The 13,488-nt window shown below is 38.3% G+C and overlaps 1 protein-coding gene and 1 non-coding gene across 2 annotated transcripts in view; both read left to right on the forward strand.

Moving 5' to 3' along the window:
- The window catches only part of GPR37 (G protein-coupled receptor 37), a 22,353-nt gene extending 17,535 nt beyond the window's left edge, over positions 1–4,818 (forward strand). Inside the window, exon 2 of the mRNA XM_007107222.2 lies at positions 3,481–4,818. Coding sequence (XP_007107284.1) covers positions 3,481–4,299 — 819 coding nt within the window. The 3' untranslated portion in view covers positions 4,300–4,818. The remainder of the gene's footprint in view (positions 1–3,480) is intronic.
- Positions 4,819–7,989: 3,171 nt separating this feature from the next.
- On the forward strand, positions 7,990–8,136 carry LOC112067196 (U4 spliceosomal RNA). The gene has a single exon (XR_002893138.1). It is a non-coding gene; the product is annotated as a U4 spliceosomal RNA (small nuclear RNA).
- Positions 8,137–13,488: the final 5,352 nt, after the last annotated feature.

Genomic DNA, 13,488 nt, shown 5'->3' on the forward strand with positions numbered 1-13,488 from the left:
ACGAACCCGTGTCCCCTGCATCGGCAGGCGGACTCTCAACCACTGCGCCACCAGGGAAGCCCGGGGAGAACATTTTGACACTGGAGCTGCCTCTTTCCCACGTGAGTGTCTCCACTTGCCCTGTGCCTGCCCAGTGCCTTGAAGCAACTCTGCAGGTGACCACAGGTGACCACAGCTGCCCACAGCCTCACCACTCTGGATGTTGACTGGACAGGGGCTGAAGTAGCTTTACTGTTGTTATTCCAGGAAACAAAGAAGAGCAGAACATTGCTGTTGGAAGAAAAGATTTTAGATTTTGTTTAGATTTTGTTTTAGATTTTGCTTATTTTGTTTATTTCGATTCTCTAGTGTCTGTATTTTGATGCCAATCCCCTCAAAATTCTCCGTACCTTATTCTCCCAACTAGTTAAAGATTTCTGCTTCCAGCTTTCCTCTGATCTTGATTCTCACAATTAATAGTCTTGTCTATTCAAAGTGTTTACAGTTGTGCTTTTGTTGATGTTCATTATTCCTTCCATTGCAGTTTAATTAATAACAGATTGCATCTCACTCATTCCATCTCTCATAATATTGCTTCAAAGAACTACCCATCTAAGCTAATGCTTAACTGCTTTACTCCCAAGAGCATATTTCCTAGTGGTATTGAATTTTAGCAATCAGATATGGTCATTAGATGCAGAAGATCCAGCCTTCATGATACAGTTTTATAATTGTGTATAATTGCACCATGCATCTTGGTAAAATTTCTAACGAGCTGTGTGTAAACAAGTACATTTAAAAATTGTGATAGAAATCTTTTCATGTTACCCCAGCATTTAGCATTCTAATTACATGGATAGATTCCATATCTGAGTAGGCAGAAATTAGCCCACCACCCATTGTCCAGATGATTTTTATCAATTAATTTCTGAGGCATGCAGTTAAGCCTTTACAAAGGTTTACGGTCTCCTGTAAATAATTTGGGAAAGTACTGAGCTGGGACCTTGTACCCTTTTTGCTCTTTCACATCATAAAATCAAGTGTATAAGTGAGTTTACAGAAAAATATCTGGAGTAATAACACTGCAGGCAGTGGCAGCAGGAGGGAGTAGCTATGTGGGACTGGCATTTGCGCTGTAGTTGCTGTTGGCAACTGCGTAGTAAGTGCTATCTGCATTTGGGGCGGTGTTCGCCTCAGCGGTTCCTTTAACAACTCTCTCTGTAGCTCTTGTGACCTTCCTGGACAGTTCGCCCCGTTTCAGCTGGATCCTAATTGCAGAGGATCCTATCAGAGAGAAGTACTATTTGAAAATAGGAAGCTGGACACAGGAGCTTCCTGAAATTTGTGTATGACAAGTGGGAAGGTTCCCTCAGTCTGTGATTCGTCAGATATGTTTGAGGTCCTCAGTACTGAAGCTCTTGGGAGTATGGCTGAAGAACTGAGCATCTTCATATAAGATACCGTATAGAAGGATTCCTGAGTGAAAAATTGAGGCACGTCTTACTCTTGCTTAAAATTTGTCCTGTTTTTTTTTTTTTTTTTTTTTTTTTTTTGTGCCCCTGCATCGTCAGGCGGACGCGCAACCACTGCGCCACCAGGGAAGCCCAAGCTGTCCTTTTAACAGAAATGTTATTCATAATTTTTTTTTTTTTTTTTTGCGGTACGCGGGCCTCTCACTGTTGTGGCCTCTCCCATTGCAGAGCACAGGCTCCGGACGCGCAGGCTCAGCGGCCATGGCTCACGGGCCCAGCCGCTCCGCGGCATATGGGATCTTCCCGGACCGGGGCACGAACCCGTGTCCCCTGCATCGGCAGGCGGACTCTCAACCACTGCGCCACCAGGGAAGCCCGTTATTCATAATTTAAAAAGAATGCACAGCATAAACCTTTGTAGCTTTGTATTTGTGGGCTGACTCGGGATACAGAGTGACAAGGAAACATGCACAAGATTTGCCTCAGTGAAGACAGTGCGGAAAGCCTTGCTGAGGATTTGTGTACATTTGATGGCACGAGAATTTTTTTGTTTTTGTTTTACGGTCTTATAGAGAGATGAATCAAAACATTTGAAAAGCTAATATATAAATTAAAACTTTCAAAAATCTGTAAAATAAAATACAGCAATTTCCCAATATTACTGTTCGATGCAGACCTTTAGAAAATGGCACATCCTTGTCAGATTTCCATTCAAACTATGACATTAAAAGAATTACTGACATTAAAACAGAATCTGATTTTAAGACAGTTGCACAGCGTAGACTTCAATTTTAGAATTAGTTTGAGTCTCTGGCATAGATGCAAAATATATTTCCATCAGGTCAAACAACTCGCTAAGTTGAAAGTTAATTTTAAAAAGGTGAATGTAGAGATGACTCTTTTTTCATGGCAGGCATATTAGATTGATATTTTTTATACCGGTGTTTATGGGAAACTTTATGAATTTTGTAGTACAAGAACTGTGGTTATAAGTTCAACCATGACCTCTTGATTTGCCCTGATCTAGACTTTGTTGGTCATATTTTGCTTCATTTGTGCTTTTCAAACAGTTAACCCCTCATTATATCTCATTTTCAGACTGTCTCTACCAAGTTATGAGAATAGTCAGGACGTGGATGCAGTGTCCTTATTTCGCACATGAGAACTAGTAGACCCTGACTAATGTGTAGTGTGTAAGAAGAGAGATTATTTGACATTGGAACTCTCATAGAATCCACAAGGCAAGTTGTCATCGTTCTGGGGAGAGTGACAGCTTGAATGTAGTAAATAAACAACTGATGTTTTGAGTACTAAAAGTGTTAGGACAAATGGTTTTCCTTTTGTCAACATGATCCCTTCGAGTTCTAAAAAGTGTAGACGTTAATGTATAATATATATATGTATGTGTGTATATATTTCCTCGCCCCTTTGCCAAGGCATGACTTATGCCTGTGCTTTTTAAACACTCCCACTTAGCGGGCGGGGGAGAATGAATGCAGGTGTTTGGGGTATACCCCAAAGCATCCATCCACCTAGGGAATTTTCTTTTAGTCTCCTGGTTTATCTTAACCCTCATGAACATTTTACATCCTATCCACTGTCCTTGTTTAAGTACATAAATAAAGACTCTATTTATTAAACATTAAGTTATTTTAATTTCCCCCCAAACAGTGGGGTAAATCTGATGCTCCCAGATGATTACTGTGTTTCTCTTGTGACTTGACAACCACCTTGCCCCTCTAAGTTGACTGTGACCTAGCTGATCTTCATGGCTCCTTCCGGCTTTAATAGTTTTTGGTTCCATGACCCTGAACCGCTGTATTTCTTCTTTTTTTTCTTCTAGTTTTATCTGTTTTCCTTACAATGATTCAGCTGAAGTCACCAACCCAGTTACTCATGCCTCATTCCAGGAAATCGTTTTCTTTCTTTTTTTTTTTTCCGTACTTTTTTGCCCATCTGTATTTATTTCCTAATGTTTTGATCTTTCAGAGATGACCCGGGAAAAATATATTCTGTGTTCCCCCCGCAGGCTGCTTCTCTCGGAGTTACTACGTTCACCTTATGTGCTCTGTGTATAGACCGCTTCCGTGCGGCCACCAACGTCCAGATGTACTACGAAATGATAGAAAACTGTTCTTCCACAACCGCCAAACTTGCTGTTATATGGGTGGGTGCTCTCCTGTTGGCACTGCCAGAGGTGGTGCTCCGCCAGCTGAGCAAGGAGGACCCGGGCTTCAGCGGGCTCGCCCCCGCGGAACGCTGCGTCATCAAGATCTCCCCGGATCTCCCCGACACCATCTATGTTTTAGCCCTCACCTACGACAGCGCCAGACTCTGGTGGTACTTCGGCTGTTACTTCTGTTTGCCCACACTTTTCACCATCACCTGCTCTTTAGTGACTGCAAGGAAAATCCGCAAAGCCGAGAAGGCCTGTACCCGGGGGAATAAGCGGCAGATTCAGCTAGAAAGCCAGATGAACTGTACAGTCGTGGCTCTGACCATTTTATATGGATTTTGCATTATTCCTGAAAATATCTGCAACATTGTTACTGCTTACATGGCTACAGGGGTTTCCCAGCAGACAATGGACCTTCTGAATATCATCAGCCAGTTCCTTTTGTTCTTTAAGTCCTGTGTGACCCCTGTCCTACTTTTCTGTCTCTGCAAACCCTTCAGTCGGGCCTTTATGGAGTGCTGCTGCTGCTGTTGTGATGACTGCGTCCAGAAGTCTTCCACGGTGACTAGTGATGACAATGACAACGAATACACCACAGAACTGGAGCTCTCACCTTTCAGTACCATACGCCGGGAGATGTCCACGTTCGCGTCCGTTGGAACTCATTGCTGAAGCACAGCCTTTGGTTTGCTTAGGTTTCTTTCTTTGTTTCATCTTCGTATCCTGTGAAAGTTTTTACTTCATATTTTTCCTTAGTGGGAGAACATGCAAAAAAGGAGAGAAATATTAACTACTGTAGAACTGATTTTGCAAATTAATATTTGTGCTTTGAAAAAAAAAACGTTTATATTTAGTTATTTAAGAAGTATGAGGAGGTCAGTAGTTTTAGATCATTTTATCTGGTATGGTGCTAATATTTTATTTGAAAAAAGTGACTGCACCTTAATTAATTGCTAACTTTCTTCTGTTCTTTTAAAAATATAATCACTGTATATCGATTATAGCCATGTGATTTGGTAGGCTATTTTATGTTTGAGTTGTGATTGAAAGTATATTGTATACGGTGTCGTGAGGTGAGTTGTAGTTAAGAAGCATTCACAAAGTAGCACCAAATAAATTACACTTTCTTCTTTAACGTCATTGTCAATCTACTTTTAACCAAGATTCAATAAATCTTTTAACTGCCTTAAATATGCAATTACTGATTCTATGCACAATTTAAAATCAGCCTTATTGTTTTATAATTCTATTTTCCTTTAAGGTGGGCAATCGCTATGATATAAAGACATTTTCCTAACAGTACTATTTTTATATGCATGATTCATAAAACTATATGTTTAAAAAATTGTATTTTTAATATTCAGCTAGAGACGTAAAATTACTTCCAAATATTTAGAAAATATGAATAAATAGCAGAGTAGGAAGAAACTATCTTTTTTTAAAAAAATTCACCTCTGAACTAGCATGTAGAGCTACAGGTTTTCCCGTGAAGAATTATGAACAGAACCAAGGACTAAAAAGCAACCCACTTGTCGTCTGATTTCATCTAAACACTGACCTTTGAAGCACCATGAATTCTGTGTGAAGCACTTTGAATTCTAATTTTTCTCCTTTTAAAAAATGACCTTGATTAAATCGGTGTGACTTAATTTCTCTAAGAAATTACAGTAGTGGAATAATGAAATATTTATACATCTTGATTAGAACACTTGACTATTCAAATACTACCTTTAAGTTGACATTCCATAAACTCCCAACAAAAAACTAACCCTCTCTATTTGAATTATATGGACCCCTTAAGGAGTTCAAGTTAAGGCAGTTGTGTAGGATGCCTTCCATGTGGGACACATGCCTAATCAGATGGCAGAGGCAGTGACCTGAGCGACACAGTGTGGTTGTAATGTTGCTGTCTTCAGAAAAATCATATAGGGGAACCCAATTTTCTGGCTGGAAACTGCCCTATGTGTTTTCTGCTTGTCAATTTCTGTACTATTCAGCTTAACTGGTACTTTCTTTCTTCCAGACTATATATAACATGATGTTCTTTAAATCGTTAAACTTTAGTACTAGAAAAATTAAAGGTACTTAATTCAGACCACTGGTCTTCTGTGTGAAACCCAGATTAACTAAAAGACAGTGCCCAGAATATCTCCTTTTTCCCAGTCCAGTACTCTTCAAAGGGATTTTTTTCCCCTACTGTCTGTATTCTAAGGGGTTTGAGGAAGAATAAAAACAAGGCACCATTGTCCTCTTACAGATCCCTATAATAGGTCTTTGGAAAACAACTGAGGATGCCTAAATGAGCTTTTGGCTGCTGAGCAGATCAACCGTTATCATTCCACAGTGTCTCTCATGATATTTAGTCAACTTTATAGATCAAGAAACTGATTGAGCATATGGTATAGAAAAGGTTCTGTGTTATAATCTGCAGTAAATAAAGGTAAATAGAGCTTAGTGTCGGACTTTACAAAAGCAGACGGGTGGGATGAGAAGAAAGGAATAAGACACATATGTAAACAATTATGACGTAAGCTGGGACTGGTTGGGAAGGTGTAAAGTTCTGTGATAATTCAGGGAGAGCGCCTCAGATGGGAGGAAGTCATGAAAGGTTTTATGGGGTACCTGGAGGGACAGACCTTCAGAAGGAGTTGATGAAAGGCAGTGCGAGAAGTGGACACTTCAGGAGGAGAGAGATTACTAAGCAGAGGAAAAGAAGAAGGCATCCTGGCATGTGACGGAAGAATAAATAAATAAATAGTCCAGTTTGGTTCCTATGCTATGTGTGAATAGAAGCCTCATGAAGAATACTGATGAAAATATGTGAGACCATATGATAAAAAGGTATGGCTTTATGTCTTTGGCATTCCAGATGCTCTGTGTTCACCTGAGAAGCCCTGCCCTCCCTGTCCCCCGTACTCTCATACAATGTGTTCATTAGCAGTGGGGCATAGCAGCTTCCGCTCTCCACATTCGTACCTGGTCCTGAACTGAAAAATGTTTTGTAGGGAGCTTGATTCCTCTGAGAAATATTTAAAATACTTCTATCAAGAAATTTTCTTCTCCGACCCTTCCCTGTCATTTTAAAAATTAGATGGACTTTTCCTGATCGTCAAGGACTCTCCAAGATAACAGGTTGAGGTTTCTCCCTGATGATTTGAATTCATCTTGCATTTTTAAATACCCTTCAATTACCTTCTGTTGGTTTGGCTTTCTCTGTTCTCTTTCTAGGCAGCATATTCCCAGTATATCCGATTATGGTAACCCTTCTCATAAAGAAAGAGGAAGAGAAAACATTAAAAGTTTCTACAATTTCACTATCATGTTTTATGAGTGTTCTCTCTTTCTTTCTGGAGAGTAGAAAAATATATGCTATATTTTCTTTGCCCTGGTCTTTTAGTGAAAGCAACTGAGGAGTATTTCCTGAAACCCAGTTTTGCTTTGCTACTTAGATTGTTAGTTTTTGAATTCAAAGCATTCAGCATGGTGCCTACAATAGATCGGAATTACATTACTTCAGAGCTCAAAGTGATCTCAAAGTCTTCCAGTATTAATTACCCAGCTCTTTTTTTGTATGTACAAAACTGATTTTCTGAGAAGTTAACTGAGTTACCCAAGGTCACATAATTTGACCCTGGTTGAATACTGACTTATGAAAATTCGAAGAATAGAAGATCTCCTTTTAGGGATTATAAATAATAATTCTTTTCTACTTGGTCAGTTGGCTCACAGCAGTCTGTGAAATACTGTCTTGATTAAGATAACACATAGTAAGTGTTCAATAGGTACTTGCTCAATGAAAGGATAAACAAATCTTTAAACGAAAGAACACTCAGAAAACACAGTTTAGCAAAAATACAGATGGAAAACCAGGACTGTGAGTTAAGGAGTGACAAAAGGAAAGTAAGGAAATATAGTTTTCTGGTAACTGTGTTTAGACCATAAAGTTAGCGGTCCAGCACTAATCAAATTATGTAAATATCTATGGCCATATACATGGTATATATACGTTCTGGACAAATTATAAAAACTGGATGCTATAATTCGCATTTCAAACCTCTCTATCCCAAAGTTATTAAGTCCAGGTAGTCTAAAAGCCACGTTAGTCCTTTGCACATTTTATTTTATTTTATTTTTTTTTTAAACATCTTTATTGGAGTATAATTGCTTTACAATGGTGTGTTAGTTTCTGCTTTACAACGAAGTGAATCAGTTATACATATACATATGTCCCCATATCTCTTCCCTCTTGCGTCTCCCTCCCTCCCACCCTCCCTATCCCACCCCTCTAGGTGCTCACAAACCACCTGCACATTTTATTTTTTCAATCATTCGCTCCATTCATTCAGTTAAACGCCTATTGCCGGCTTTGTGCAGGGGCAGCATGGTAGCCAATGAGGTTTATCTGAGGTACAGTTATCGCTAATTGGAAACACCTACACGCCAAACACTGTGCTAAATCCTAGGGACGGAATAGTTTGGGATTTAGATACAATTCAGTCCCTTTTGGAGTTTACATTATGTCAAGTGCCTACACATAAGATTATTCCCTACTCATAGATTATTCCCTATATCAAGTATTTAGTGAAAATGTGAGTAGTGCTGAGAAAGAAAAGTTCAGGAAGAAAAGTGCTCTGAGAGTTTGTTATAGGGGATCCTGACCTAGTGGTAGTGTCAGAGAAAATTCCCTTGGGAAAGAGCTCAGGTAGAGGAAGGGAGTGTATTAAGGCTCTGTGTGGACGCACACAGAGCAAGTCCAGGAACCAAGAAGGACCAAGAAGTCTGGCGTGCAAAAAGCAAAGGCAAGCATAGACCAGAGTTGGTATGAAACAAATTGTTGTTCATCTACAAAGGGTTTCGGTTATATATAGGTAGAGTAACTTCACTTCATCAAAGTTAGACTGCCCTTCTGTGGTTCATGGGAGACGACTTATCATTGTTATTAGTAAACTGACTTCCTTTTATATTTTAATATAACAGCCACAATTGTTTGATTTTTTATTATATTTCACTGAATTGTGTTTCCACACTTTCACCCCAAATATTGCAATATGAAGTACGATAATTATTCATTAACTGAAGAGACTGTATTGTTATAAGTCGAAGATAATTATCTACTATCAAGTTATGAGACCTTTGATTCCTAGAACTCTGGTGCTAAATCAATTGTCCACTGCATTTACAAATTTGTAGAGGATTAGCAATCTTTTGCTTCCAGTGTTCAGAATGTAAAGATTGATTTAAAAAATAGTTTTAGTAATCAATCTCAAAGTGATTATTCTCTTGAACTAGTAATAATTTAATCAGTTGCATGGCTGTTAAATGAAACATTTTCATTTCCTTTTAGTCCACCTGTTGTCAATTCCACAAACTGAATTCAATATTTTTTTTTCACTTTTTAGGAGATATAAATAATTCATATGCAATACATTCTGTGAAATCCATAGAAACCTTCTGAGTTGAATGCTTTGCTATAGAGACAGGGATGTGACTGGTTTGTTTTACTCTCTTTCTACATATACACCAAATTTAAGTATAACTACAGACAGTTTAAAATTTCCTAATTAATATTTATTTTCCTGAGTTTTAAGAGAAAAAAAATCTTTTGTAATTTTATTCCTTTTATCTGTATTTGTATTGATAATGTATTTAGAAACTTAGGTCTACCAGAATTTCTTTTCCCTAATCAAATAAAGCATGATGAACTTGCTAAAATCTGAAAGTTTGCTACAGACAGAATTTGGAAGTTTAAGGGAACAGTGTCTCTGAGGAGAAAAAGAAAGAGAGAGAGAAAAAGAGTGAAAGAGAGAGTGAGAGAAAGAGAGAGAGAAGAGAGGACATTTGGGGTGTCTAGAAGAAATTGTGATGGTGTGAGGGAAGCTTTCAAAAGAGTTCATAAAAATGACATAATCATATTTTTCTTATACCCTCTTCTCTCACTAATGACTTTTGTTCCTGAATTGTTTTTAATTCTGTTTACCAAGAAGAGTGGGCTCTGATCACCAGCGCTTTCAAGGCAATGGAACAATGACCTATATCAGGAAGCATTTTGGTAATGGGGAAGTTATGTTGGGAGGTATGATTATGGGCTTTTGTCATTCTAAAAACACATCCATGTTTTTGTTTAAGAACATGTTTTAAACATGTAGACACATTTAAAAACTCTTCAGCTTGCTTCTATCACATTGACATTTCAAGTTTAAAGATTTGAAGAAGTTTATAAAGACAAATATGTTCTTTTGTGAATTATCAGTACATGAGCAGGAGGGACATCAAGAATCGCACTTAAGTCCCTGAAAGTCACGTGTGCCATGTTTTCTTTCATTTTGAAAATATGCTCTTGTACCGTATAGTTATGCTATTGTGGACAGGGTTTTGTTCTATTAAGTTTTATTCCTGCTTTCACTACTCCTAGAAGGAAGACCTTTTTTGGTTTGTTTCTCTATGTTTGGCTTAGCCTTAGTGACTTGGTGTTGGGGTAGCATTCTGTCCTGAATTACTCTGATTTGAATTCCAAATTGATTGCACAAACCCCACATCAACAGGTTGGCATTATTCTATGGGCATAATACAGTGATTGTTGGAGAAGTGTGGCTTGAAAGTCCACCCAGGGTGTCAGAGAGTAAATGGACCTTTTGTTGGCTTTGGGGGTTGGATTATTTTTCTTTGTCTTGCTGATTTTGAGATTGTTGGACAGAAATTTAACTTTTTCTTTATTTTCATTTTGGCAAGAGATTAAAAAATCTCAATAGTGTTTCTTTACAAGGCTTCATTGACTTCCATAAAACTTTGTTTCTGAAATAACTTTTATCTCCTGAAAACCTTTGGGCAGGACAAGCCGGGCATTTACATGGCATTTGCAACAATTAGAAAGTTCACTGGTTGGGACTGATCTTTGGTCACCGAGTTTAAAAAGATGGGATGCTGTAATGCCCACTGATTGTGTGATTGTTTAAACCTCACTCATAAAGGATTTGAGCTGAAGAGTCTTTGTCTAGGGCAGGCCTGTGAGATCCAGCTGCAGTGGCCCGGGGATGAATGCCTTTGTGTCAATGGTCAGCTCCCTCTGATATTTGATCAGCCCGTATTTGCATGGCAACCTATTTCTACATCAGCAAAGTATGCATATAATGCTGGGCTTTGTAATCTGGTTGAGAAAATGCATGGGTGTTCAGAGGTTTCCCCTATACTGTTACCTTTGGATGATTAAATCTAGTAGAAAGAAGTGTTATGTGAATAATGAAAAATACAGAATGATCAGCTGAAGTTGAGTTAGGACCGTGACTTTGTTTCCAGTGCTGCAACTTCCTGTGGCCAAGATGAGCTATCTGACTCGGCCACTTCGATTTTTCAAATTAACTAGAAAGTTTACAGAATCTTTATTTCATTTCCTCCAGACACAAGGGCTATGTCATCAGGCTCCAGCCACTGAAAAAGGAGAGACAGTAAATTTTATGTTAGAGTCTTTTGGAGAGTAGAGAAACTCATACAAAGCCAGCTACACACACACACACACACACACACACACACACACACACACACACACACACCGCTATACAGTGATACAGAAATGGAAAGTTAAGCTGGTCATACTGTTTCCTGATCTAGCTGTGGTAAATGCACTTAAACCTCCAGCGTCTTTCTGTTTTAAATGATAATCTCAGAAAGTCTCCAGCAATCCTTACATCATAAGAGACTTAGGAGCAATGTTTCCCTACAGAAATACAATTGGCATTTACGACAAGACAGTTCTTTGTTATGTGTGACTTTCCTAATATTGCTGCATGTTTAGTATACCTGACCCCCCAGGACCTAGATACCAGTAATATCTTCGAGTAGTTGTCCTAGAGAAAGCTCCTTTCTTGTCATCCCTATCCCCCATATTTCCAAGTGTCCCAGGGAAGCTATGGACTGGTGCCAGATCAAGCAGATTGCGAACCTCGGTAATGTATTATTATTACTGAAATATTCTGAAAAATACAGAGGCATAGCCACTATCCATAGTTGACCATGTTTCGTGAAAATTCGAATATAAAAAGAAACATTCAATCCTAAAATAGAATACATACAGATAACTCCCGACTTAAAAATATTATCCCAAGAGGGTTTTTATTTTTTTAATTAGTTATCTGTAACTTTATACACACTTTTCCATAGAAACTGTTAGGCTATATCGCCAAAATTTATTTAACAAATCATAGACTTTTTTTTGAGTGTCTTCCGGTAAGAGATCCTACAGAGATGAATTTGCCAAAGTCTAAAGTTTGTTTCATGTCCTTGAACTACTTCAGCATAATCCAGGGACAGTGTGATATTCTATCACATCTCAATCTCACTGATTGAGATGTGATAGAATATCAATTAGTTTGTGTATTATGGGGTGTATACACATGTTCCATGGTGCTGTGTCCTGCTATCAAAGACCTGAGGCTTTACATTAGTAACCACCACGCGGGTGTCTGGTGAGTGAAGGGAAATGACAGTTCTGGATGGCTAGTGCCCCTAGGTCATGGCAATGCCTGGGCAAAGTCCTTTCATGACTGAGATGCCCATGTCTCTCGGATTCTTTCCTTTGGAAAGTGATAGAGAAGCTGCAATAATTTACTTCTGTGTTCACTTCACTCGTTAAATCGAATGCTCTTTCTAGGCAAGTTTACTGTTCCTGCATGTCTAGGAAATGATCTGTTACCTCCTATTTAGGGTTGACATTAATTTTACCTTCAGAAGGAGAAAGGTCTTCCTTATACCTCAGGGTTACTCTGGAAGAAACTCAGAGCTATCTTATATACAGCAGATACTCATTATAGAGATAACATAGCATCAATAACAGCAAATATTTATAGTACTCACTGTATTCCAGAAGTGGAAATAAACATAAAGTGTTAGAAAACAGGTATTTTTTTTTAAAAATTTTATTTATTTATTTTTGGCTGCGTTGGGTCTTCATTGCTGTGCGTGGGCTTTCTCTAGTTGCGGCGTATGGGGGCTACTCTTCATTGTGGTGCGCGGGCTTCTCACTGCGGTGGCTTCTCTTGTTGCGGAGCACAGGTTCTAGAGCATAAGACCTTCAGTAGTTGTGGCTCACGGGCTGTAGAGCGCAGGCTCAGTAGTTGTGGCGCACGGGCTTAGTTGCTCCGCGGCATGTGGGATCTTCCTGGACTAGGGCTCGAACTTGTGTCCCCTGCATTGGCAGGCGGATTCTTAACCACTGAGCCACAAGGGAAGTCCAGGATTATTATTAACATCAGAGATCACTGGTTTTCAAATATTTTTAATTAAGTAAGAGAATAGAAATTGTAATCATATATTTAAAAGAGTAAAGTAGAAGTGCAGGTATTTTAAAAATCTTTAATAATAAAAGTGTATAATCATCTCCAACATATTTCAGAAACACACTAGTAAAATATTGCAAAAAAAATACGCATTAGTTTCTGTAGTTTTTGTTTCCTCACACAAATTATCTCTTCATCTATGATCCCTAATAATTTTCTGCTGACTGTGATGTTAAACTTAATTTTAAACTATTTTTACTACTTATAATATAATACTGACTTTTTTCCAAGCTGGCTGAGGAAGATTAAAAAAATTATCAAAAGTTCTACTGGCAGGAGTCTTACCATGTGATTCAAACAAAATTTTCAAAAGATTGAAGTCATATAATGCTTAGAGGTAAACTAGGTTTTAACACTTAACATTTTAAAATTCATGCTTTTTCCCTCGTAAGAATAAGTTAAAGATACGATGGTTTAAAAATAAATATTATGAAAATAATGACTGCAAAGGCAGGGATTTAAGCCTGAATCAGTTGTCCAGGAGGATACATTTTTTTTTTATGTTCTCTTAGAATACTATGTCTGCTTTTAA

This window comes from Physeter macrocephalus, chromosome 5, assembly GCF_002837175.3.
Source record: "Physeter macrocephalus isolate SW-GA chromosome 5, ASM283717v5, whole genome shotgun sequence".
Lineage (NCBI taxonomy): Eukaryota > Metazoa > Chordata > Mammalia > Artiodactyla > Physeteridae > Physeter > Physeter macrocephalus.